General features: G+C 40.2%; 3 protein-coding genes across 10 annotated transcripts; 2 read left to right on the forward strand and 1 right to left on the reverse strand.

The window, feature by feature from the left end:
* Positions 1-110: 110 nt before the first annotated feature.
* On the forward strand, positions 111-25,254 carry LOC108968801. Of its 4 annotated transcripts, none has more exons than XM_018933063.1 (5): positions 111-191; positions 22,472-22,669; positions 23,715-24,454; positions 24,796-24,993; positions 25,135-25,254. In XM_018933063.1, exons 2-5 carry the CDS (start codon positions 22,492-22,494, stop codon positions 25,141-25,143), a joined length of 1,125 nt encoding a protein of 374 aa, XP_018788608.1. In that variant the 5' UTR covers positions 111-191; positions 22,472-22,491; the 3' UTR covers positions 25,144-25,254. The 4 variants fall into 4 exon arrangements, with proteins under 4 accessions (XP_018788608.1, XP_018788607.1, XP_018788609.1 ...); XM_018933062.1 differs by lacking the exon at positions 111-191 and adding an exon at positions 4,403-4,499; XM_018933064.1 differs by lacking the exon at positions 111-191 and adding an exon at positions 9,475-9,646.
* On the forward strand, positions 574-1,529 carry LOC108968802 (translocon-associated protein subunit delta). Its single transcript, XM_018933066.1, has 2 exons — positions 574-955; positions 1,039-1,529. Exons 1-2 carry the CDS (start codon positions 707-709, stop codon positions 1,297-1,299), a joined length of 510 nt encoding a protein of 169 aa, XP_018788611.1. The 5' UTR covers positions 574-706; the 3' UTR covers positions 1,300-1,529.
* Positions 2,405-12,891, reverse strand: LOC108968799 (flocculation protein FLO11). 5 transcript variants are annotated; one of them, XM_018933057.1, is made up of 3 exons: positions 11,215-12,891; positions 3,958-4,108; positions 2,405-3,907 (listed from the first exon to the last, which is right to left on the reverse strand). In XM_018933057.1, the coding sequence occupies exons 1-3, from the start codon at positions 11,390-11,392 to the stop codon at positions 2,464-2,466; spliced, it is 1,773 nt and encodes a 590-aa protein (XP_018788602.1). In that variant the 5' UTR covers positions 11,393-12,891; the 3' UTR covers positions 2,405-2,463. The 5 variants fall into 5 exon arrangements, with proteins under 5 accessions (XP_018788602.1, XP_018788603.1, XP_018788606.1 ...); XM_018933058.1 differs by having other exon boundaries at positions 2,405-3,880; positions 11,215-12,888; XM_018933061.1 differs by lacking the exon at positions 11,215-12,891 and adding an exon at positions 6,499-6,698.
* Positions 25,255-25,668: the final 414 nt, after the last annotated feature.

Raw genomic sequence — 25,668 nt, forward strand, 5'->3', positions numbered from 1 at the left:
ATAGTTGTAGCATTTTCAATTTCGAACAATCCTGCATTCGTTCCTAATGGTCAAAATCGCAGATTTATCGATTTGCATTAGCTCACATCACTCATTACAGCGCATTAGCAGTTACAAATAACTAGAATTTGTGGGCGTCGTTTATATAGTGTGAATTTTATTGCGTAGTTTTCAATTAAAAACTTCATACGGTAAGTTTTAAATAATAATGAAAAATTTAATATTTAACATATTTGCTGTTCTAATGTAAATAAGTTGTTTAGTTGATACTTAAATTTATTGTACACGGGAATAAGCGTAAAATCTCTTGTGCTTTGTAATGTTTTTATTTTGCTTTAATAACAACAAAATTCATTTCCAAATTTTAAAAAGTTTTGAAATGTTGCAAAGGTAACGTATATATATTTATATTTGCTGTAATTTTCTACTTTTTTAATTAACTATTACGCGTTTCATAATTTTTTAGTTGCATTTCACATGAATTGGCCATTTGCATTGACTTGGCTACATTGTTTCGAACTTAACTACGAAAATTGACGATGTGTTTACCGAAGTTTGCCTTATAGCACGACGTGGCATGACATTTCTGAAATACAATTGTCAAAATTGCTACCAAGTGAAAGCTGTGCTACTTTGTCGTGATTTACTTCAACGTTGTGCTAAGTTGTTTAACAATTGTATTATTTTGTAATAAATAACAATTATAATGTCACATAATTTACTTGCCGTATTCCTTGTTTGCCTGTGCACTGGTTCCGCTTTGGCCACCACCTGCACAAGCCCCAAAGTGAGTGTAACATCCTTCAGCACTCAGGATGCTACAATCCTTACACAAGTGGCGCATGTTGGTGAATTCTCATTAAGTTGTGGAAACAATGTTCAACCCAACTTGTTTGCCGAATTTCCCTGCGGAAAAATTGTACCAGTTGCAAAGATTGGCGATGGCAAATACCAAGTAAGTTTTCCCATTACAATAACGAATGGCACGAGATAACTCACTTGTGATGTGGCATATTACATTGTTTTTTTATGTTATAGGTAAGCTGGACACAGGAAATCAAGAAAAGCGGCGGTGGTAATGTAGCTGTACGTTTATTCGATGAGGAAGGTTTTGCCAACGTACGCAAAGCGCAACGCGATGGCGACAAAGTGGCTAATGTGAAATCGCTTGTTGATATTACTGTAGCTACAAAGAGTGCTTACAAAGGTCCATGGGTGCAGGCTGAGCTGGTAGCCGCTTTGGCTGTTGGTGGTATTGCTTACTTTGCCTTCACCGCTAAGAGCAAGGTGCAAGGTTAGATTTAATGCTGCTTCGAAATGGGCGATTCAATCTCGCTTAGTGAGATTTGTAGACTTTGAATGAAATTCATTCAACTTTTTGTGTCAAACTTTCCAACTAGAGATTAAATGTGGATTACTTTTTATACCAATGAAAAAATCTCTACATATTTTCATACATGCTGTAAAATTCTAGCAAACATTAATCGATATCTATAAATAAGTATGAAAATAAACGAAAAGTAAATTAATATTTTTTGTTTCAAATTATATAGTTTTAATATTGTGACCATCAGTTATTTTTAAAAGTTTATTTCATACATTTCGGTTTCAACTTATTTTATTGACATTTTTTATTTGTAGTGTCTTTAATCGTAATATAATGTCTTCAAATTTGTATACCCTGAACTGAGTATTTTAAGTTTGCTACGATATTTGTAACACACAAAAGAAATCGTCGTGTGCCCTATAAAGTATTTAGATACACATGTGTGCAAATATTCAGAGTGACGAACTCGATTTAGTTCACATGACTCGGGTCTACGTAACCGGAAAGGACCCGAATTTTTATACGGCCAAGGGCTGTCAACTCGTCCATTCGTACAGTTCTTCAGTTTTCGTGTTATGATGTGTCCATTTCTCACTAAGAAGCGTGTCATTTGTCAGAATTTCCGATATAGGACACCTATAGATCCCCTCGACTTTCGGGTCTAAGTAACCGGAACGAACCTGAATTTTTATCCAGCCAAGGACTGTCAATTCGGCATCATTTCTCGAAATTGTTTCCAAAATGTTTACTACCCCTACAACAACAAAAACTAATCAAACTCAAGTCCTTTTATGGTAAACATTATTATTTAACCAGATCTCTTCATGAAATTTTGCACGGATTTATGTCCAAGGCTACTATCTCTGAAGAAATTGTTTATTTTTCAGACTAGACCACTTTAGCAAGTAGCTGCTATACAAATTGACCGATCAAGATCAAGAAAAAACTTTTTGTATTATTTAATAAAATGCACCTATGTACTTACATATGTATGTACATACGTTTTTCTGTAATATCTATTTGAATTTCTTGAAGCAATTTTGATATTTTTAAAATTAACTTAATTTTATTCTGAGTATCTTTGATAAAATATTTACATTTCACTATTTTATTGAGTTATGTATATTTGTACCCAATTAATTGCCATTCATGGTGCCATCTTCGTCGGATGAAATATCAATCATGCTCTCCACACGTGATGGCGACATCACATAAACGAAGTGTTCTGTTGGTCCACTGTCTGACACGGGATTACTTGGTATAATGGTTGCGCCATCCGGTGGTGAAGGGGACGAGTCAATGCTACAAAATTTGCCAGCGTGTGAATCATCGTGTGATGGCATACCCCCACATTCATTTACATTCTCCAGCTCCAATTCTATGTCGCTGACAATACGCATGCAACGCATTTTTGCAAGCGATTGGAATTTGGTTGGCATTGCGCGTACCATACGCGCCAAACTGAGGAAAAATAACGTATTGGCATCTAAGTCGCGATTCGCTTGCAATATTGCCGAAATATCGACCTCAGCACGATCACTTGTTTTGCGCACTTTCGCCGGTGGCGGTTGACCACAATTATTATTGTTGCTATTATTAAGCGTGTTGTTATTGTTGCTGCTGTTGTTATTCGCCGTTTGTTGTGCTTGTGTTGCACTAAAGCTCAGATTAATCGCTGCTGTTTGTGGCGATGGTTGCACACGACGTATTTTCGATATTAGCGGTGGATTGATGCGAGCCGTAGAGGCAGTAGTTGTTGCGGGTGATGTTATATTATGGAATAAACCAATAGTTGGAGCGCTTAGCTCCTTCTTGAACGTGTCTGCCGAGGCAAATAATTGCGGTTCGATAATTAGGCAACCCACACTACTTGCAGCGCTGCTGGCTGGCATCAGTGCGGTCGGTTTTGGTACATTTGCCAGTGGCGGCAATGGAAATATCTGCGCTGGTGGCATATTAGTTGGGCCCATAGTCGAGATCGGACCCAAAAGCGGTTTGTTCATCGGCTGTACGGGTGGTAATTGTACAGTTGGCAATGATGGCACTGGCAGCACAAGTGCACCGGCTGTTGCGGTCACTGCTGGCGCACCACTACAATTGTTCGTGAGCGCTGCAACCGAAGCGGCGGCGGCTGTGGCTGCAATATTATTGCTCGGTGCAATGCAATTAATTGCAGACGAATTGTTGGGAGAAAAAGCAGCTGATGCTGCAGGTACTGAAACCATCGCTGTGATAGGAAAGTGTGCGGGAATCGTATTGTGTGTTGTTGGTACGGCAGTCAGCGTTGTATTTGTTATCGTACTGCATACAGCCGGTGGAATGGTTGCTACAGTTGTTTGTGACGCTGGCGGTGGTGGTGCTGGCGCTGCTGGTGTTTGTACCGTTGTGCTTGTTGGCATTGTAGCTGTGGCATTAAATTTTATATCATCATCCGATGAAGAGTTAGTAGCCGTGGCCTTGGTCAATACTTGAAAACCGAAATCACACTCCGTATCCTCGGTATCCTCATTGGTTTTGTGACTGTTGCTACTATTCGAGTTGCCGTTCGAATGTCTGAAAGAATGGCCAAAGGCCGAAATGCTAAATTGTTGTTAAAACATTGAGGTTGGCGTATTTAATAGCAAGCATACCTGCCGGGTCCCTGATAAGGTTTCAGAAAATCCATATGATCGGCATGGGCCCAATACTGATATTTCTTCGATGTTTTCGTGCCGATCCGAAAAGAACGCAAATATTTGGTGTAACTGTCGCGTAGATTTTTCCATTTTCGTTTCGATGCATCTGTGTTAGGTAAATAAATGAGAAATATTTAAGTTTTTTAATAAACAAAAAATCGATAAATAATCTGTTTAACTGCTACATTATTACAAATAATGCATAAAAGTAACTACATAGTATGTATGTGCATACATACACAAAATACATCAACATACAAATCTGTTTTATTTGTTTATTGTAAAGATTTTTTTTTTTGGATTTGCACTTCAACGAATGTGTTTGTAAACAATTCTCACAAAAGCTTTGCCTGATCAGCAGTTCGTAATTCAACATTTCCGTGCTCTTCCGATCCGGCTCACAGAGTGTTCACTCCGTCGCGTCCATTCAGTCGTTATTTAGTAGTGAGTGTTTTCGTGTCTTTCGAATTGAAGTCAAATAATATCACTGCTTCAGGGTAAGAATGAATTTTCAGAAGAATAGAATTGAAGAAAACCTCTACTGCAACAATAACAACTCGTTAATTTTGTATTTTCAAATATTTTGTGAAACAAAATTTGCAGAAAAAACGGACAGGAGGTTTCTGTTTACGATTAAAATCTTCTTAGTAGTATGGGGAATTTGAGCTGCTTAAATACATACATATATACATACGTTGTTAATAGTGAAATATTATTCAATATGCCAAGTAATATACATACATACATATGTATGTACATACATACATATATTTTTTCAACAGTTTCTGCATATATAATACTGAAATATCGCACTTTTTCATCAATTTAATTATTAGCGAGAGCCATTATTGTTGCATGCGACTTTGTATGCACTCATAAACAGTGGTTTATATTTGTATGTAACCCATAAATTGAATTAAAATGGAATTTAACGATAGTTGAGTTCAAAGTAAATATGTGGAAATTTTTAAAATAAAAACATTTTAAGCGAACTTTCCTTTGTCGACAATTTTTGGAATCACTTTTTATGCTTCATAAACTACCTTGTGATGACTATTTTTTCGGTTATGCTAAGATTTGAATTTTTTGAGGTTATTATAAAATAATCTAGCCCACGGCTTAAATCCCACAGGACCTGAGCTAGTGTCATTGTAGTTAAAAAAAAACTTCATTTAAAAAGTTAGGTATGCAAATCTTGTTAAAATATTTAATTTAATTTTTTACACTCCATTGTCCGTCTTCTTCTATAACCTGCTGTTTGCACCATTTAAATGCCGTACAATCCTGCGCATCATATAATATTTTAATGAGTTTTATTTGCATGTGTTTGTGCAAAGCTTTCTATATCACTTGCTACTCATACACGGTGAATGCCGGCTTTTGCAACAATAGTTGACATTTCTAGAAATATGTACAATCCCGCATAAAATTTCGGTAGAGTGGAGTCTCTTTAGCTATAACAATAATAATAAAGAAAAATAATTTAATTTTGATCGTTCAGTTTGTATGTCAGCTATATGTTATAGTGGTTCGATCTGAAAAAGTCTCTTAAAAAATTTTTTTTAATTAAACTTTAAATAAAAAAAGTTTTTCTATAATAATATAATAATGTGTCACAATATAAACCTCTCCTAATTGAACCAAACCAGTACTTATTTATGATTTTTTCAACAAAATCAACTCTTTCAACTCGCAATTTATTGCTTAATAAAAATAAAAAATTAATTAAAAAATTGTTTTCAGAGGCTTAAACGATTTTGTGGTTCAAAACTAAAATCAGATTGGTGACCTCACTTTATTTTAGAGTTAGTTAAGGGCTGCAAGTTTGTAAATCATCCTTAGAACTTAGAAGAAATTATTCTTTACTCTTTATGGAATGTTGTTGCAACTGCTGCTACTCTACCCGAACTGATAACCTCACTTTTTTTAGAGGATAAAAGATTAATATATTCCAGCAATATTACTTTTTTACTATCTCCGAAATATTTCTCTTATACTGCTACTATTTCGAACACAATTGTACCAATGCACATAATATTGAGTGATCTAATTGGACATTTTCCGTTATCATAAATATTTTGATTTTAGTTTTGAAGTAATTTGCAAGATTTTTCAATGATTATAGGGAAAATATATTTTCTTACACCACACATCGAACATTAATACACCACACATAGTACATATGTATGCATATAGTGCACTATGTATGTACTCTGTCAAACTACAAACACATGTACATATGTGTGTGTGTATGTTTATGCTCATTCATATGTGTGTCGGTAAACGGTCTGACCAACCGGGGGTTGCACATGTACGCACATATGTACACCTACACTAACAAAATTTAGAAAAAAAACACCAATTTTTTCAACAAATAAAATCTTTCGCCCACTAATTTGCGGAAGATGTCCAAAGATACACAAATTTTCCAAAAAAAAATATTAATTTGTTTTAGTCACAACTTTAAACGGATTAGCCCACCTCTTATGTATGTACCTATATTATATGTAAATTGCTGTATTTTCTCTGTTTATGTTTTTATGTTTGATTTTGTTGTTATCACTTCATTTATTGATAAAATAATCCGCGAAAATATTCGCGCTTGCTTGTGTACATTATCAGTGGTTTCTTATCACACTTTTCACGCGGTTTTCTTGCTTCTCTCAGTTATGCAGATACTATATAGGTAAAGTAGCGGTTATATGTACATACATATGTGAATGTTGTTGAGCTAACGCGACGACTTGCATTGCTGCTTGTAAGTGCGCGAATGTTTGAAGTCATTAATATTTGTTGGGAAAAAGCGTATATACACTATACGTATGTATAAAGGTTTGCGTATATATACATATATGTGTGTATTTGCATATTATGTACGTTCATATGTATATTCATATATGACTCTTTCATTTTGTGTACAAATTCGTACTCAGGTGTGTATGTATGTATGTGTAAGTGCATTCAAAGAGCGGTGGTTGTTGAACTAGGATGGTTCATCGTTATGTTGCAAAATATTCATTGAATACATTTCAAAAAAATTTAGTTAAAATCGTTATATAGATTTTTGATTCAGTGTTAGCAGTAAATATAAATATACATACAATCTCCGTCTCAATCGTTTAACTAAATTATCGGTTATCGATGCATACAGCTGATTTCACAAATGAGCCAAGTATACATTTAGGCGTGAACCATTGCATTCCATTTCATTTGGAGCAAGCTAGTATCGGCTTTTGTACTCTACATATTTCGGAACTGTGTGTGAGACTACTTCTTTGGGAGTATTGGGTTTATATCCAAATTTTGAAGAGGGATCTATTTCGAGGTTCCCTGCTTTTTTTTTTAAGAAAAAACACAGAAACTTGAAATTTGATGGGGAATGTTAATTATCATTTGAGACAACATTTTTTGGCATTTATTTCTTGAAGATTATCTCTTCCAAATCTAGTGAGCGGCTACGTCTCAAATGGTCCATCCGTTGAGCCCAGTTTTCGGTGACTCGTTTGAGCATGGCTGGTTTGGTAGCTGGCGAATGACACGCGTGATTTTTTGCTTCAAGGTCTGAATAGAAGGGGGGTTATCCGCATAGACTTTAGACTTTACATATCCACACATGGAAAAAATGTAACGGTGTTATATCACATAATCTTGGTGGCCAAACTACCGGCACAAAACGTGAAATTATCTGCTCACCGAAGTGTTCTCTCAATAAATCCATTAATTGATGTGATGGGAATTGGCGCCGTCTTGTTGAAACCAAATGTCGCCGAGATCACGAGCTTCAATTTCAGACCTAAAATTGTCGATTATCATGGCGCGATAGCGGTCGCCATTGACCGCACACCAAACCGTTGTTTTTTCTGTAAGAAATGGCAACCCCTGAATCTCTTCAGGTTGCTCTTTGTCCCAAATGCAGCAATTTTCCTTGTTTCCATATCCATTGAGCCAGAAATGGGCCTCATCGCCGAACAAAGTTTGGCTCGAAAACGTCGGATCTTCTTGGAACTTTTCGAAAGCCCATAGGGCGAAGCGATATCGCTTGCGAAGGTCGAGCGGCTTCAGTTCTTGCACAAGCTGTACTTTTTACGCTTTAAATTTAAGATCTCTACGTAAAATGCGCTAAGTCATTCCATATGTCCATCCGAGTTGCTGCGAACCGCGCCGAATCGAGTCTCTAACACAAAAGACTTTAAATAAATTGTTCAGATCGGACCACTATAGCATAAAGGTATCTAGCGGACATACAAATTATGCATTATTATATTGACCGATCCAAATCAACATCTTGCATGGAAACTTTTGAAAACTGAAATTTACCTCTTTCTTTTTTAATTACCAAAAATTAGATTCAAGTGTGCCACTTAAAGCCTCTCAGCGCACTTATTGAACAAAAAGCCCGTTCACAAAAAAAAAGCTAACCGAAATAGCTACCGGAACTAAGTTAATTAAATGATCGTAGAAACTGTAGCACCTTAATGCAGTTCTAAACGTACATATGTGTATACATGTATGTGTGTGTGAGTATGTGCCTTACACGTTTGTAGTTTGTAGAAATACGCCCATCACACCCCATGAATCCCCTGCTTGCTTGGCAAAGAACAAAACGCAGTGGTGGTGGCAAACACATAGGAACTTGGAGAGTCAAGCCACAGTCAATGAGAGTGCGCAAAATCATGAGTAACGCTTTTGTTATTTAGCTACAGGGTGTTCGAGTGGGTTGCAGTCGCGCTGTACGAATATTTTCATAGACAAATATTTGTCGATATTGCGACGGCGCAACTCGTTTCAAGCGGGCAATTTTGTAGGCGAAGACAAATCGAGTTGAGACAGTGTGCGTACACACATACATATATAAATAGAGATTAAATACATACATATTTTCATATGGAAAGTATCAGCTTACTTTTGCTCATCAAAAAGTCGAGAAATGGCTTCGGCTATGCAGGGACATTAAATGTGGTGGGGGCGGTCAGTGCGGTTGAGCAACCTATTACATATGTACATACATCCATATCTATATACTCGCATATGCATGTGCATACTACTGTTATAAGTGTATGCCTGTGGGTTACGTCCAGCAGCGGTCAGCACCCAGCGGTCAAATGTTTTTCCTTCTTGTGCGGACGGCCTTGTGCGCGCGCGCTCTCGCCCACTATCTAACTCAAACGCATAGAAGCTCTATGCTTAACGCTCTCCGGTCGCTCTTCGAACTAGCAAAATCGCGCTGTTTTTAGCTACGTTCGTTCGCCTGCTTGTAGCGAGAACACCCACCCACCCTGCTGCACTGAAGCGGCCAACCGCGCGCTGTTCAGCGCTCGCCGTTCGCTTTCGCATGCACACATACACATGCTCACTTTCATACACATTTGTTTGTATATTGCTACGAATGGCTCGCGTAGAGAGCGCGCAAGGCTTGGCGTACGAATTGTTAGCCTACGTTTTGTGCGGTGCTTTAATGTTTCGTTTGTTTTGCTGCAAGCCGCTTGCAGCGCCGCTTCCCGCGTTCTCATCACGGCGCTAACCATCACCAACGAACCATCGTCGACTGCTGTGACACTCGACTCGTCAGAGGATGTGTCGTTGACGTACATTGGCGCACAAGCACGTATAGCACATACAAATCCATACATATGTATGTATGTATGTAAGTATGTAGATATGTTTGTATGTATTTATGTATATATTTATTTCGTGTACATAATGACTTTGTTCTGCCGTGTGTGCTGTCAGGGAAAATTCAATACATTTACTTCTGTATATACTGTGGCAGTGGGTAGATCTGGCACATGCATACACATACACACACATACAAACATTCCTAGCTGCATACATACATATGTATATGTATACTTAGAAAATCCAGCTTACACTTGACTGCGTTTTCAGCTGCATGCAAGCGTGTGTTTGCGTTTTTGTTGCTGTGTTTTGTTTAAGGATGAATTGTAGAAAAGGAATACACGTATAAGGAATCCAAGACGTTGGCTGTGGAATCAACGAATTTCATTTTCTTTACTTCTGGATGTTCGTTATTTATTTTGATTTTGATCTTATTGTATTTTTGTTTTTGTATTCCATTTTCGCCTACTTCATTTGTTAGCGATATACATCTGTAGATACTTAAGTATATACAGTATTGTGCAAAATTTATACAATTTTTCATCGAAAGTACATTAATTTTAGATTTTTTGACAAGATTATGTTTTTATTTTGCTTTGGGAAAAAACAATTGAATTTTGAAATTATACAGTATTGTGCAAAATATATGCAATTTAATTTAAGATTTTTTGCGAAGATTGGGTTTTTATTTTGTTTTTAGACGAAACCATTATATTTTGAAGTTATACAGTATTGTGCAAAATATATGCAATTCGGCATCGAAAGTACTTTAATTTCGGATTTTTTGACGATATAATTTTTTTTTATTTGAAAGTTTAAGTTTTTTTTCCAAAATTATAATAAAAATTGTGCAGAGCTTATGTCATTTGAAATTTTCGTAAGAGGTTATGGAGAAATTAACAAACCGATCCAGCTTTATTAATTTATTATTCTTTAATTGTAGATAATTTTTAACGCGAAAACAAACGAAAATTTTTGCAAAAAAATATAAATAAATAAAAATTCCACCAACAAAAAAATTAAAAAAAAAAGAAAAATATTTTTCAAGCCTAATTTTACGGTTTATGTTAGAATTTCCTGAATATCGTAGTCTAAACTTAAAACTATCGAGTAAAATAATACTAGATTTTATGATTTCAGGTTAAAGTTATGGTCAGCATCCTTTTTGCCAATATCGATATCAGTGACAACATAAAATATAAAAAATGATTTTTTGTGTTCTTTATAATATGTGCGTATATTGGCAATTTCTTTCATCTGTGTGTTCTAGCTATGTACATATATTAGAGCACACTAGTACAACTTAAGATGGCTTTAAATGTTTAATTAAATAAAAAACGTTTACTTTCAAAAATATTTCAACTCAAAACAAAACAATTTTGTTTTGTAAATTGTAATATATTGCAATTTAGAATTTCTTCAATAATAAAAAGCAATAATTAAATTTCATGACAAAAAAATGGGGATGAATTTTCTTTTTCAACACATTATATTTTGCACAGCGCTGTAGTTTACTATACTATATAAATATATTTGTCAATAAAATGCGTACAAATACATACACATACATATGTATGTATGCATATAAACACCTACCGACAGACAGGCCAATCTCCTCGGCTATTTGCGACCAAACCTTCATTTTCACTTCGACATTTTTATAATCAGGATTGTGTGTATTATAAACAACATCATACTTCTTAACGATATCAATGAATTCTGTTGTGTTGTCAGATGTCGTGGATGACTCGCTAGCGCCGCGTGGAGTCTTCATTTTGTGTGTGTCAATTAATTGTATCGTTTTTATTTTTATTTTAATTTTTAATTTTTATTTTTTCTTTCTTAATTTCACTAAATTGTCTAATGACAACTACAATGCGGTGTTTATGTTTTAGCTGCAAGTTTGTGACGTGTTTGTTTTGATTAGCAGCTTAGTTGCGATACTTGACATTTGTTGTGTTTATCGAAAAATTTATCGGCGAAAATTCACTTGTTTGCGTTTTTATTTTGCCGGTTAATTGCAAAATATTTTAATTTTGTTTTCTTTTCGTGTTTTTTTGTTGTTGTTTATTATTTATTAACTGTTTTGATACGCGCCGAAGAGATAATGTGTTGTATGTAAGCACGGAAAATACAAAACTACGCATACGTTTGCACACTTGCTTCCGCGCACCTTCGACACCACAACTTGCTTTGGCGTATTATTCGCAATTAGACATTATTAGCGAGCATACGCACTACAGACACACGCGCATACATATATCTGTATATATATGTAAATATGTTTGTATATATGTGCATATGTATGTATTAATGTACATTAAAACGAGCACTCGCGCTCACCGTTGGCTTTGATGATGGTCTTTCATGGCACGCAGACCACAGTCAGCGAGTATCGATTGCCCGACGGTGGCAAGACAGCACAGTAGCTATGCTGCGACTAGTTGACGGACAATGGCAATGGCAACGGCACAGGCAGCGGGGTTTCGCGTACGGCTATAACAGCGCTGATTACGAGCAAGCGAAGCGCATATACAATAAGTACATATGTACGTAAGAGTAGAGGCAAAATCGCTGTGACGAGGCAGCTGTAGCCGCGCAATAACAAAAGTACTAACCACAACCAGTACAACAACAACAGCGGCAGTGTAGCGCTTTCAATTCAGTCGTTCGTGAATAAACACACGCACACCTAAATGTGTACATATATATATATATATATAGTGTCTATATGCAGTTGCACATTAACGCCAAACGATCTGCTGCGATATGTAATGTATATATAGATGAGTGTATATGCATCTATAGGTGAAACACTATGTTTTTGTTTTTTTTTTTTTATAACACTGCCATAAACATATGCACACACAAACGCGCGTAGATTTCTATGATACAAAAACACCAACACAAATACATATATGTATATGTACGTATAGAGCCACCGTATACACACACAATAGCCTAGTAGGCGCCGTCGTTTATATGTTTGTATGTATGTATGTACCGCACTTGCTGACTGCCAGCGGACTCTGAACGTTGTGTGAATTTATCCGTACCGATGCGACCGCTCCGACAAAAGTTGGACACTTGAATGAGCTGAGCGCACGTACAACCACCGCGCAACGGTTCGACAGACACGAGCAGAGTTGAGACACAGGCAACAGCGCTGTGCACAAAACACACACACACACGAAAACAAAAACAAAAATTGAAGCAAGCTAAAACAGCCGCACCAGCGACAGCCACAGCAGCAGCGGCGGCGGCGACGGAAACAGCAACAGCGCCAGTGGAAGGCATGCAGCCAAAGCAACAATAACAACAACACCAACGACAACAAGAACAGCGCCAACAACGATGCTTGGCAGTGACGATGATGACGACGACGACGACAAAAAGGCGGCCGCCAACAATAACCATGCCAGCAACGTAAGCCAGCAGCAGCACCAGCACCAGCACCAGCACCAGCACCATCATCAACAGCAGCAGTGGCAGTAGCAACAACAGTGCCATTGACAGCCGCAGCGTAAGCAACTAAAGCGTATTAGTGTGGCAGCGGTGGAAGTGGCGGGCGGTTAAACAGAGGAGGCAAATACCGATTGTGGAATAGTAGTGGCGTAATGCTAGCAAAGAAAAAACTAAAAAACAATAACAATAAGAACGTGCTGTAGCAGTCAACAGTCAGTCAGTGGCAGTCAACGGCGGCTAAAAGTAGTGTTGTTGCCGAGGCTGGCGAATAAGCGGCTGGTGACGATGATGATGACGATAATAATGATAGCAATGATGATGGGAGCGTTGGCAGCGGCTTTAGCTGCAGCAACATGGCCTTCGCAAATAGCACAGGTGAGACCAGGACGATGACGGGTTATTGTGTGCGCTTATGGTGTTAGTGGAGCTGCTGGCGACATTGTTGTTGCTGCTAATAGGCAATTTTGTAGGCGCAAAGTGCTAAAATCATACACGCACTTTGTTAGTCTTTGTTAGTATGAACGATCAGACGTAAGCGGTTAAAGTCTAAGTTGTGCAGGCTAGCATGGCAGATCTGCAAGCGGTTGCAAGCAATATCCAGCGCGCACAACGCACAAAAACTGGCGGTATACGTATGTATGTACGTATGTATACGCTGACGTCAAGCAGAAGTGATTGCTGCTATAAAGGATGCACATGCATACATACATATGTACTTATGTGGTATATAGAACAGAACAACTGCAAGCGCAAGCTGTACCGTTGAGAGTAGTGCAACAACAAAGTCGCGTACGACAACTTTACTGCGTCGTTATATATTGTGTGCGTCCGCCTCCACAAAATACACGACAAACCGCGTTCACACACCCAACCAAACAAGCAGCCAGCCAACCGGCCACACACCCAACCACACAGCCAGCCAACCGCCGTCCACACACTCGTGCGCTCATCAACAACGAACGCTGCACACGACTGCGACAAAGTTGACGGCGGCGGCGACAACGCGCCGTTAAACATTTATTCGATCGACCGCTAAGGCAAAGCATAACAAGCGACGAATGACGACCCCATCCAATACAGCAGGCAAGCACTAAACTCAGCTAACAACAAATCCAACCGACCGACCGACCAACCAAAGCTGGTGCGCGCGCTTTATGGCGCCCCTAACGCTTTTCCTCGTCGTCGCCAATCTGCTGCCGAAGCGCTCCCTTTAATGCGTGGCTGTTATGGTTATGCGGCGAGGTGAGGCAGGCTGGCTGTGGCAGTCTGAAAAGTCAGCATGTAGAGTTTCCCCACGTGCCGCCCGCTGTTGGCCGCAGGCTGATGTGTACGGCGCACAATGAGCGCGCACATAAACCTACATACAACCATACATACGTATGAGCACAGTACGTGTGTGTTGCATGTATGTGTGTGCAGTTAGATGTATATGTTCGCATATATTCGCTCGAGTCGCGCAAACTTCACTTCGTAGCTGTAGTCGTCGTGTTTGTTGTTATGCTTGTTGCTGTTGTTGCTATTGTCGCAGCAGTCGTGGTCGTCGTCATCGTCAAACGTCCCCCAACATACAGTATCAACGCCATGCCAGCCAGCGCTACACTTTTCTACTCTTTTGTGTTCTGCGCTCATCGTCACCCCACACCGCGTCGCGCCGCGCATCACGTCACGCTAAACTACGCCACGCCACGCCAAGCCAAGCCATTACACCGCCACACACATACACACCACCACCACTAGCACTACCACACGCTACAATAGTGCGCCGTGCTGAACAGCGCACAACACACATCCCTCCATGCAGCACTAGCGGCCGAGCCGAAGCGCGTTTGTGCATTTGCCATGATGGGTATGAGTGCTTACATACAGACAGACAGACAGATATACTTACAAACATATATATACATACATGCGCGCATTCAGTTTTACGGTTGCCGTATTCGCGCGCCTTTCGCTTCCTACTGCCTGCCAACCAGGCAGCCAGCCGACCGACCAACCGTGCGACCAGGCAGCCGGCCAAACAACCAACTAAGTGACCCTCCAATCGACCGTCCAAACGACTGCTTGCTGGCTCAACTTACAATGCGATTCGCGTTATCGTCGTCGTCGTCGTCGTTGCCGTTGCCGTCGCCATGGCCAGTGTTGTTGTAGTCATCGTCGTGCAAAAGAGTCGGCCAGCCAGGCGGACATGCAGGCTGGCGCGCAGACCGTCAAGGAGGCTAGGCTGTTTTTACTGCTGCGACGGCAATGGCAATGGCTTTAGCTTTAGCTATGGCTGGCTGCCGTTGCTACTACTACTGCTGTTGTGCGCGCGCCATGTTGTTGCCACCGACGTACGTACGTGTATGTAAGTAAGTATGTGCGTTGATATGTGTGGTAAAGCACGGCAAGCAGTACGCCGATTCGCGACACACCGCTAAGCTATGGAGTTTTGCACTGTGTCTGTCGCCTTTGCTATGGCTGTTGCTTTGTTATTGTCTGCTTCACTTGGTGGCGCGCAAAAAGCGCTCCGCAACTGAACGTCGTCCCCATCAGCAAATGACACAACATTGCTCTTGCCAATTGCATTGCGGTGATATTGAACGCTATGGTCATCACGACGTCCAGAGCTGCACGTCCACCGCACCCGAGCGCTGCTTTAGCCAGGCAATTGTTGTCGAAATGAAAATCCAATTTGCGGTAAGCGTGTGCTTAGCTACCGCTTTGGCGCGCTCGCAGCGGCGCGGCAGCAGGTTTCTTGTGCTGCTCAGCGCGCTTAAAAATGCAAGCGATCTTGTTGATATTCGGCTTTCGATCACAGCACGTTGGCTTCTCGAAAGGATGCACGCGCCGCCTGCGCAAGCGTACTCTATTTTCGTGTTTTATTTGAATTCTACAATCAGTTTTTCGTATAAACCTTAGAAAACGGTGACGCGTAGCATTCTATCCTTGCCGTTCGTGTCTGCTGCGCGCATAACTGCCTTTAGTGCCGCTCATTCAACTTCAAGGCCATCTCTCTATTGACTGCGTTAAATTTTCCACTGTGTGCCTGGACTAAGCTACGCGTGCATCAGCGCCTCCGCCTCCGTCCTGCGTGGCTATCACCACTGCGTTGTGCGTGATATTTTTAGCCGCCGTAACTGCTGTTGGTGTTTGGCTTTTTTCCTTTTCGATGTACATTTCTTTTTCATTTCATTTATTTATTTATTTTTTTCGCTTTTCGCCTGCCATATTCCAACGCATCGTCAATACACAGCTCATGTGCTGTTGTCCACTGCGTTGCTGGCGCTCTTGTTATTGTTGTTGTTGTCTACTTCAGCCCGTTCCAACGTATCGCCGCCGCCAACATGGTGCGCTCTAAGCACAAAAACTCGTCATCGTCGTCATCATCGTCCGATATATGCACGTACATACATACGCGCGCACACCCGTCGGTATATACATATGTATGTAGCTGTGCGCGTTCGTGCCGCTCCCAGCGCCCTCTTGTAGGTGCTACGGCGTACGCTGTTCGTCGTACGATTCATTTGTTTCGTGTTGTTGGGTTTTTGTTTTTGCACTTGCTGCGCGTTGGTAGCTGCAGTCAGCGCAAATGCCAACGCCAACGCCATCAGAGTCATCGCCATTGCCATCGTCGCCACCACCACCACACACCACACACCACACATTCAACCTACCATCCATCCATCCATCGATCCGTGTGTTGTTCTTGTCATTGGCCGCCGTACGCCGTTTTCAAATCTCCTGCCCTCATCCAATCAACCATCCGTGCAGCAGCCTCTTCTTATTTCAGTCGCTTCGCGTCGTTCACCTCTCGCGTCTAAGCAACGCGCGTATATACATATGTATACATACATTTATCTATAGCGCACCGCTTCGCACTTCGGCGCTCTTGCTACAACCAACTGTTTTGCGCTCCCCTGCACCGTGCCCTGCAATATTGTCTTCGCCACCGCAAGGCATAGCAACGACGATGCGCGCACGGCAGCGCTCACGCTTGTACGCACACTTCACCTCTGGGCGTCGCGCTGCCTGCCTGCTGACTGCTCGTTGCTTATACTTTGCTGCGCCTGTATATGCGCGCGTGTATGTTATGTATATACATGTGTATATGTGTGTGTTGGCAGTTAATGGCTCGCTCATACGTTGAGCTGTGTCGTATTTGCGCTGCCACTGCTTGGATGATAGCGTTTTTGTTTGGCAGTCGTCAAACCGTGCATTCATGCCAGTATGCATATTGTATATATGTACATATATAAGTATGTAAAGAGGGGTGTGTATGTGCATGCTGTGGCCTGATTGCGTTGCTATTCACAGTTTTTGTGCATTGGCTGGCGCGCGTCACCAAGGCGGTCGGCGCCTAGATGTGCATACCGCGCCAATATAAACCCCAGCGCTGAGCTCAATCGTTAAATGTGCATATAAATATACATCTACATATATGTATGTAACTATATGCGCTAGCTTATAGCCGTGTTATCACTCATATATACTATGTATACATACATACATACCTACATATTTGTATTCCCAGAAATCGCTACCGCCTGCCGACGCCTTTATCGTTTCCGCAGCCCCGCGCGCTTTTTGCTTTCCATATCGGAAATACTCTACCCTGCGCTTACAGCAACATTTTGTTGTTAGTGTTGTTGCCATAGCTACGACCGCGAGGCGCTTGAAAGTGAGCGAAAACGTTTGTCGGGCGGACCGGCAGTAGCGTTTGGAAAATAGCAGCAGAAAGCACAACAGCAACAACGCAACCAAGCCGCGGCGTTTTCAACGAAAATACAACAACAACAACAAGTAACAAGAAAATTTTTAGCGAGCGCGCGTGGGGAGTCACAACGACGTAAACCAAAATTCACTTACTAACATACATACATAAATATATAATTATGTATGCGTGTATGTGTATGTGTGCGCGTGCCTACCAACAAAGCAACAGCGCAAAAACGACAGTGAAACACCAACAGCAGTAACAACGAAAACAGCTCAACGCATACGTACACAAAAACACACGCACACACACAAATCTATTCGTGCGAGCACCTCCATATGACCATAAACGCATACATACAAACATCTACATACATATACGTATGTAGCCGTATACCTAAGCTGAGTCTACATATTACGCCGAATCAACTGACGTTACGACGTGACCGCTATTCGTCGGTCGTACAACGTCCAACGTCTGTCGTCTGTCGTCGGTCGTCGGTCGTCACTAACATCGTTTGCGCCTTCGTTGCTGTGGCTGCTGTTTTTGTTTTGCCCGCCCGTTCGCGTTGTCGTCATCGCCATCGTGCGATGGTTAGCTGTGCGGTGGCATGACGCGACAATGATGTTTTTAGCCTGCCTGCCTGCCTGCCTGCCAGCCAGCCAGCCTACCGGTGGCTGCTCGGTCGTTCGGTCTGTCGACTCGTTTGGTATATATAATTACTACTGCTGTTGTTGTTGTTACTGCGCTGTGTGCTTTTGTTGTGTGCACGTCAAGCGGGCCACTGCCGCCTCAACCCCAACACGCTGCGCACCGTCCTAGCGCACACACACAATGTTCTGCTGTCAGCGTGACGGCTGCCGCCGACGCTGCTGTCGCCGCCGCTGCTTCCTCCCAACCACAAATGTTGGCGGTGTGTACAGTGTACGTGAGTGAAGCCCAGTTGAACCAGCGGCCACCCTTCGACTCCACACGCTCATCGGCACTGTGGCGCACCGTATACTGCTTATTTTTGTTGTTGTTGCTGTAGCGCGCTATGCTGCAGCTAATGTCACCGCTTTTGTTACTCCTGTTGTTTTTGCCACAGTTACTGTTGCTGTAGTTGGTGTTGTTTTCCTGTTTTTTCTTGCCTTAGCTCAAATGGCGAACGGTCGCTCGCACGTCGTTCGTTCGCTTGCAGCGTTTCTGCGTGTTTCTTCTTCATTTGTATTTGTATTCGCTTTGCTTTGTTTTTGTTTTTGTTGGTGTTTTTGCTTTTGCCACCAATCGATAAAAGCGAAACGTAGCGCGCCCGGCAAGGAGGTGCAGATGTTTGGTTGGTGTTCGGCGGTAGGACGATGACAACACAAGCAGTCGCAGCAGCAGCAATAACAACAACAACAACCCCGACAACAACAGCAATGTCAAACGGTAACGATTCTATTGATGTTTTGGGCGTTGGGCGCTGTTGGCTGACGTTCACGTTGACGAAGTGTACAGCGAACGGCAGCAAAGAGCGAAGAGCGCGCACAAATAGCGACTGACCTGCCCTGGACGGGCGCTTGTCGTTAGTGTTGTTGGCGCTGAGCGTTAGCCAGCAATGCTTTACAAAGCATACACATTTGCGGTACATACATATAGACATATATAGTATATATGTATATACTTTAATAGACTCATAGTTTTGTATACATATGCTCTTGTGTGTGGGCGTTTGTGCGGTGGGCGGCGGACAGCTCGCCTGTGGAGGGCGAGAGCCGCGTGTGTGCACATACATATGTAGCACACCACCAGAAATACAATCACACCTGCATTGTCACATACATACACATGTAGGTGTACATAAAAGCGAAAAATAGGAATGTAAGTACATACATACATAGTGCATAGTTCCTCAGGCGCTGAGCTGAACCAAGTACTCTAGGAAGATTTGCGAACTCGACATATACATATGTACATATGTCCACTATATATGAATATATATATTCATGACACATACACATATAAAGTTTACATATGTATGTGTTACATAAGTCTACTTGTTAACGTTCCGAGGATCTTAGGATGCCAAGCGATCTAAGCTACTGATCATAAACTCTTCAACTGATCCCTTTTCTATTTTCGTTCAAACAGAGTCAGTTAAAATGACATTAAAATCGTCGTGTAGGTGTATGCTGACCGCCATCAAATTAGCGACTCCTAACCATGCTAGTAGTGAACGAGAGCAAGACGAAATATCTCCTGTCATCAAACAAACAGTCGTCGCACTCGTGACAAGGCTCCAACGTTACTGTTGACGGTCATAACTTCGACGTCGTAGATACTGTCGTCTATCTTGGAACCAGCATTAACACCGAAAATCTAAATCCATCGCATAATTCTTGCTAATACGTACTACTTCAGACTGAGTAGGCAATTCAGAATTCTTCCTGGCTTCGCTTGGAATCTCCAATGGGCGCCACCTTGCGAAAAGAAGAAACGACTGGCATGCTGGCGACTGGTCGTTAACTCGGTCTACGCCAATAAAGAAGAAGAAGAACACGTGCTATTTCGGACTTAATAGGAAATGTCTTCAATCAACAAACAAAGACCAAAATCTACAAGTCGTTATCATGCCGTCCTGCTATATGATACAGAGGCATGGACGAAGACAACGTCTGATGAGTGGGCGTTACGAGCTTTCGAGAGAAAGGTTCTGCGGAAGATTCATGATTCTTTGCGCATTGGCAACGGCGAATATCGGAGTCATTGGAACGATGAGTCACAGCACATAAATAAACGACGTCATTGACATAGTTCAGCGAAATCAGAGACAGCGGCTTTGTTGGCTAGTTCATGTCGTCCAAATGGATGAAAACTATTTAGTTCTGACTTTTTGAATCTAGCGCCCCCTGGTGGCGCCATCTATGTGTTGACTGGTGCGTTAGAATCTGATACCTTTATCGATAGTCTAATGAGAATTTCATGACATTTCATTAATTGGAAGTGAAGTTATTGCGTTTTAATTGGTGTAACAAATTTATGGCGATGATTGCCTATCAATTTTCAATATGATCATGAGGACATACATAAATGGCGATCAACATGTGGGCCAATAAAAATCCGTGATCATCGAAAATTCCATCGAAACTGTGCGTGAATTCATCAAAAACCAGCCGAAATCTTCATTGAAATTTATGGAAATGGAATTGAACATCTCCAAAACATCGATTAATCACATCTTGACCGAACATTTGGGCTTACAAAAGGTGTGAGCACGGTTTGTTCCGCACAAATTGACTGACGACCAATCACTGACGACGTTCAGAATCCGTCGCATCGATCGACGCTTGTGCCCGACTATTTGACCAAAAATCACATTTTAATCATTAACCACTCCCCGTATCCACCTGACATGGCACCGTGCGACTTTTTCCTTTTCGGAAAAATGCATTTAAGCATGAAAGGAAAGCGTTATGCAGACGTAGAGGCCATTCAAAAGGCTAGCACCGGCATACTGGCGGCCATACCGCACAAACGAGCTAAAACACTGGTTCGACATGCTTTGGGACCATGTAAAAAGCAATATTGAAGCAGAAGCAGACTATTTTGAATTAAATAAATTGATTTTGCCGAAAACTCCATTTGTTCTGTGTTTTTTTTAAGTCCTGTTTACTTTGGAACACACCTTCTATGTATTGCTTACCACCCTCTCTAATGTAGCTTCAGCAGTTTAGGAGATGTGTGGGGTGCATGCCCATTTAAAAAAAAAAAATGTAAACATGCCGCTTCATAATCTAATTCGTTGTTCTAACGAAAAGACTTGTATCAACCTGGATATGTGTTATCAACCTGATTATGGTATCAATAAATATATGTACCAAGTTTTAACAATATATCTCAATTTATAATCAAGTTCACAGCTTGCGCAGACGGTTTACAACTCATCTGGTCATCCCGATTTATAAAGGGTGATCCATTTCGAGGTTCACAACTTTTTTTCTTGGCATTCATTTTTTAAAGTTTATCTCTGTCAAATGTTTCCCACGGCTACGTCTCAGATGATCCATCCACTGAATTCAATTTTTGATGACTCGTTCGAGTATTTCGACTGTTAACTGGCGAATGACAAGCGTTATGTTTTGCTTCAAGGTCTGAATCGAAGCGGGATTGTCTACAGATACTTTAAATTTTGATATCATACGATCTTGGTGGCCAATAAACGGCTAAAAACGTAAAATTATCTACTCACTAAGGTGTTCTCTCAATAAATGCATTGATTGAAATATGGATCCAACGGCCCACAAATCACCCCAAAGTATGGTTTTTTCTGGATGAAATGGCAGTTCTTGAATCTCTTCAAATTGCTCTCTTGCTTGTTTACATACCCATTGCGCCAAATGTGCCTCCTCACTGAACATAATTATGTTCGAAAACGCCGGATCTGCTTACAACTTTTCAAGCGCTCACAGAGCGAAGTGATGACGCTTAGAAAAGTTGAGCAAGTCTATACAGAACGTTAATTTTCATGATGATGCCAAACAATACTGAACAAAAATAACATTACAGCTTTACACGACTCTACACGTGATCTGTCAAAATAAGCTATTGAAAAAAGTACCCCTACTTGGATAACCCGTTTTATAGGCTTTGAGAATTAACATTACTAAGGTTAAATTTATTCTCATTTAGAATTTCTCTAATTTTTATTTTCTTTTGTTTGTTTTTTTTTTCCAGAAAAAATTGACAGCAAAATCATGGCACCGTGTTTTTATGAGACATGCCTGCAGTTTATAGCCCAGAAAATAACCATACGTGATGAGGACAGAGAGGTGTACTTGAAAGATTTCGACATTATACGAGATTATATCTTGAATGGCATGCGTGAAGTGGATAGTGTTTTTAATAGTCTCTATAAAGGGCCAAGCTTGTTTGGTACGATGGTTTCAAAACTACAACCAGCATTCATACATACATATGTATATATACAACTGTGGCGAGATATGTGGGATCCACTTAATTCTATTTATTCCCAAATTCAATCATTGTGATTCCTAATATGCCCATTTTGCCTTCTAGGCCATAAAACTGCAAGAGCACTCTGGACTGGTTCGGACATTTTCTGCTTGGGAAAATAATGTCACGAATATTTTGTATTTTTTTTTTAACAATAAATTGTACATTGTAAATAATAAGTAGGAATTATACAGGGTTCTCAAATATGTTTAATATCAAGGTACTCAGAAGGGAACTTAAATTCTTTAGCATTGCCACACTGTGTGGTTTACTAATAGAGGTGTGACAGTAGGTGTTTGTCGGGTGTCAAATGACATGAAATGTGTGAGTGTCTCTGCTATGTTCTTTTCTACTTCTCTCCATCATTTTGGATTGCTTTAATCTGCACGGATCCGCGAAATGTACAATATCTTTAAGACATATAGCACAATAATAGTTTGCGAAGCTCCAAACAAGACATTCGTGAGTGACTGCAATCAGTACTGATAATTGTACTTAATAACCTTTAGGTATTATTATGTAATAAGAGCGTACGATACGAAGGGCAACGCAACTCTCTCCTTCTCTATTGGTTTAGACACCGCTTACGCGATTATAGCCTAGTCGTTCCTTCTTTTTGCTTGGATATTCCAAGTGTGCCCAGGTCCTTCTCCACCTGGTCCTTCCAATTGAGTGGAGGTCTTCCCCTTTCTCTGCATCCCCCGGCGGGTATTGCGTCGAATACTCTTACAGCTGGAGTGTTTTCATCCATTCAGTTGACATTCGCTGGACTATGTCAATGTCTTCGTATATCTCGTACAGCTCATCATGCCATCGACTGCGGTATTCGCTGTTGCCAATGCGCAAAGAACCATCAACAATACCGTAAAAAATATATTTATTTTTTATTTATTTTTTACCGACACTAATGTACTACATGTACATGAATATACTATATTGTATGTGTATGTATTTATGGCTGTAGGTAGCTACTCAAATAATGTGCGTATCAAGTATCCCAGCGAATTCGATGTAATATTCAAACTCAGTATACCTTATTCATCATATATTAATGTGGAGGAGGATGAAGATCGTCCCGGTTTTGTCAACTTAGATTTTGAAGAGCTTATGGAAGAGCTCTACAATTGTAACGGTTATAATGATGTATATAATCACATGTGTGGCCTTGTTGATCAGAATAACCAATATCTAAATCGTTCGAGTCTGCAAACCTGGCTTAAAGGTGTTATGAAAGATTGCTTGGACACAAATGGTGATCGGGTGCGCGGCAATTGGGGTGATATATATACATTGATATATACAAAACGTGGACTAGCACATACAATATATGCTAAATGTGCTAGACGCACAATTTCGATTGATTTTGTGCCGGGTATTTGCTTCGGCACTGCTGACTGGATCGACGTCAGATATGGTCGTAAATTCAGGAATAAATGTGAACAATGGTACGCCGTGCCGAAGCCAACACCTGGGCCATATGAGACGCGCGCTTATGCCTTTATGATATGTAATCCCAAAGTGGAGCACGATCTTTTATTGGGAAATCAGAATTTGAAAGTAGTCTTTCGTCTTTTAAAATCGTTGCGTAATGCATACGGCATGCGTTGTTTAAAGAGTTACTTTATAACGACTACTTTTCTGTGGGAAATCGAGATACAGAGTAGGAATTTCTGGAACAACCCATTACATATTATACTTGAACATGTAAGTACAAGAGTATTTTTTATGACCTTTTATTCGCTAAGTAATCGTATATTTACATACAATTTGTAAAGTGTGCAATGTGACAAAAAGTTTAATGTAAATACGAGAATGGTCCGATTGCAGTTAAAACAAAGAAATTCGGATCGGGCTGAAGGCATTTAAGACAAACCTCACATAGTAGAAGAAAAAAAAAACAATAAATTACGAATAGTAGTGCTATTTTTGCCGCCACTGTATATACAAGATTTTTTTGTCACACTGCTGCTTTGCAAATCAGTTATTATATATATCATAAATGTATGTACATATATATTTAAATAATAATGTACGTTCGTATGCAGATGCTTGATACTTTGGCCACTGATTTTGAAAATGAATGGTTGCCATTCTTTTGGAACAATGAACTTAATCTCTTGGATAACTTAAACGAAAATGATATAGAAGATTGTGCCTATAAACTACGAAAAGCCTATAATACGTTAAGACAATATAAATTCGAACCTAATCTTACCTACAAGCGCTGTCGAACTCATTTCGAGGTTTGTATAAATGTAATATGTTACACGGTATTAACTTATTATAATCATATTTAATGTACATTTGCATAGCCACAGCAACGCGTGTCCGCATCAATTAATATATTTATGTATGTTTCACTATTTTTTTTTTTCTTTCTGTAGGTTAAATAAATTGTGGTTTTTCCAAGTTGGAGCCTATCTAAGATGACAAAGATATCCGTAATTTTGATACAAAATGACTTAGAACATTTATGAATATTCATATGCATTTATCTACATAAATATGTTTATAGCATATTGTTAAAAACTTGAATTATTCTTTGAAATAAAATAAATATTTTATAAAAAAGATTGCATAACATTAAGAAACTTTATAACGCTTGATATCACCTAACCCTAAAACCTAACCTGTACATACCTATACTACAAACAATGGTAAGCTTATTTAGTATTTTTCAAAAAGCGCTATCATACATTTTAACTTCAATGAAGAAATTTAGTTACATTATGATCAAAAATGAACAGAAAAACGTAAATACGTACATACATACTTACAGAATATATAAAGCAGACTGATAGGAAAAGGAACTTCCACTTTACTGCTTCACTTGGGACTAGCTAATTATGATAGTAGTAGTAGTTGTGCGAGCCATTTCCGACCCAGCGGAAAAGCTCTTTCTGATGTCTTCCTGTTAC

Source organism: Bactrocera latifrons, unplaced genomic scaffold (genome assembly GCF_001853355.1).
Source record: "Bactrocera latifrons isolate USDA-ARS-PBARC rearing strain unplaced genomic scaffold, ASM185335v1 scaffold_23, whole genome shotgun sequence".
Taxonomy (NCBI): domain Eukaryota; kingdom Metazoa; phylum Arthropoda; class Insecta; order Diptera; family Tephritidae; genus Bactrocera; species Bactrocera latifrons.

What these genes read in the sequence shown, in the direction of transcription:
- LOC108968802 (XM_018933066.1), top strand. Translation starts at nt 707, where the DNA reads ATGTCACATAATTTACTTGCCGTATTCCTTGTTTGCCTGTGCACTGGT. An exon ending in TTGGCGATGGCAAATACCAA is followed by an intron (nt 956 to 1,038) that starts GTAAGTTTTCCC and finishes TTTATGTTATAG; the next exon opens with GTAAGCTGGACACAGGAAAT.
- LOC108968799 (XM_018933057.1), bottom strand. Translation starts at nt 11,392, where the DNA reads ATGAAGACTCCACGCGGCGCTAGCGAGTCATCCACGACATCTGACAAC. An exon ending in GGAGATTGGCCTGTCTGTCG is followed by an intron (nt 4,109 to 11,214) that starts GTAGGTGTTTAT and finishes TACCTAACACAG; the next exon opens with ATGCATCGAAACGAAAATGG. An exon ending in CCTTATCAGGGACCCGGCAG is followed by an intron (nt 3,908 to 3,957) that starts GTATGCTTGCTA and finishes ACAACAATTTAG; the next exon opens with CATTTCGGCCTTTGGCCATT.
- LOC108968801 (XM_018933063.1), top strand. Translation starts at nt 22,492, where the DNA reads ATGGCACCGTGTTTTTATGAGACATGCCTGCAGTTTATAGCCCAGAAA. An exon ending in TAAAGGGCCAAGCTTGTTTG is followed by an intron (nt 22,670 to 23,714) that starts GTACGATGGTTT and finishes TTATGGCTGTAG; the next exon opens with GTAGCTACTCAAATAATGTG. An exon ending in TACATATTATACTTGAACAT is followed by an intron (nt 24,455 to 24,795) that starts GTAAGTACAAGA and finishes GTTCGTATGCAG; the next exon opens with ATGCTTGATACTTTGGCCAC.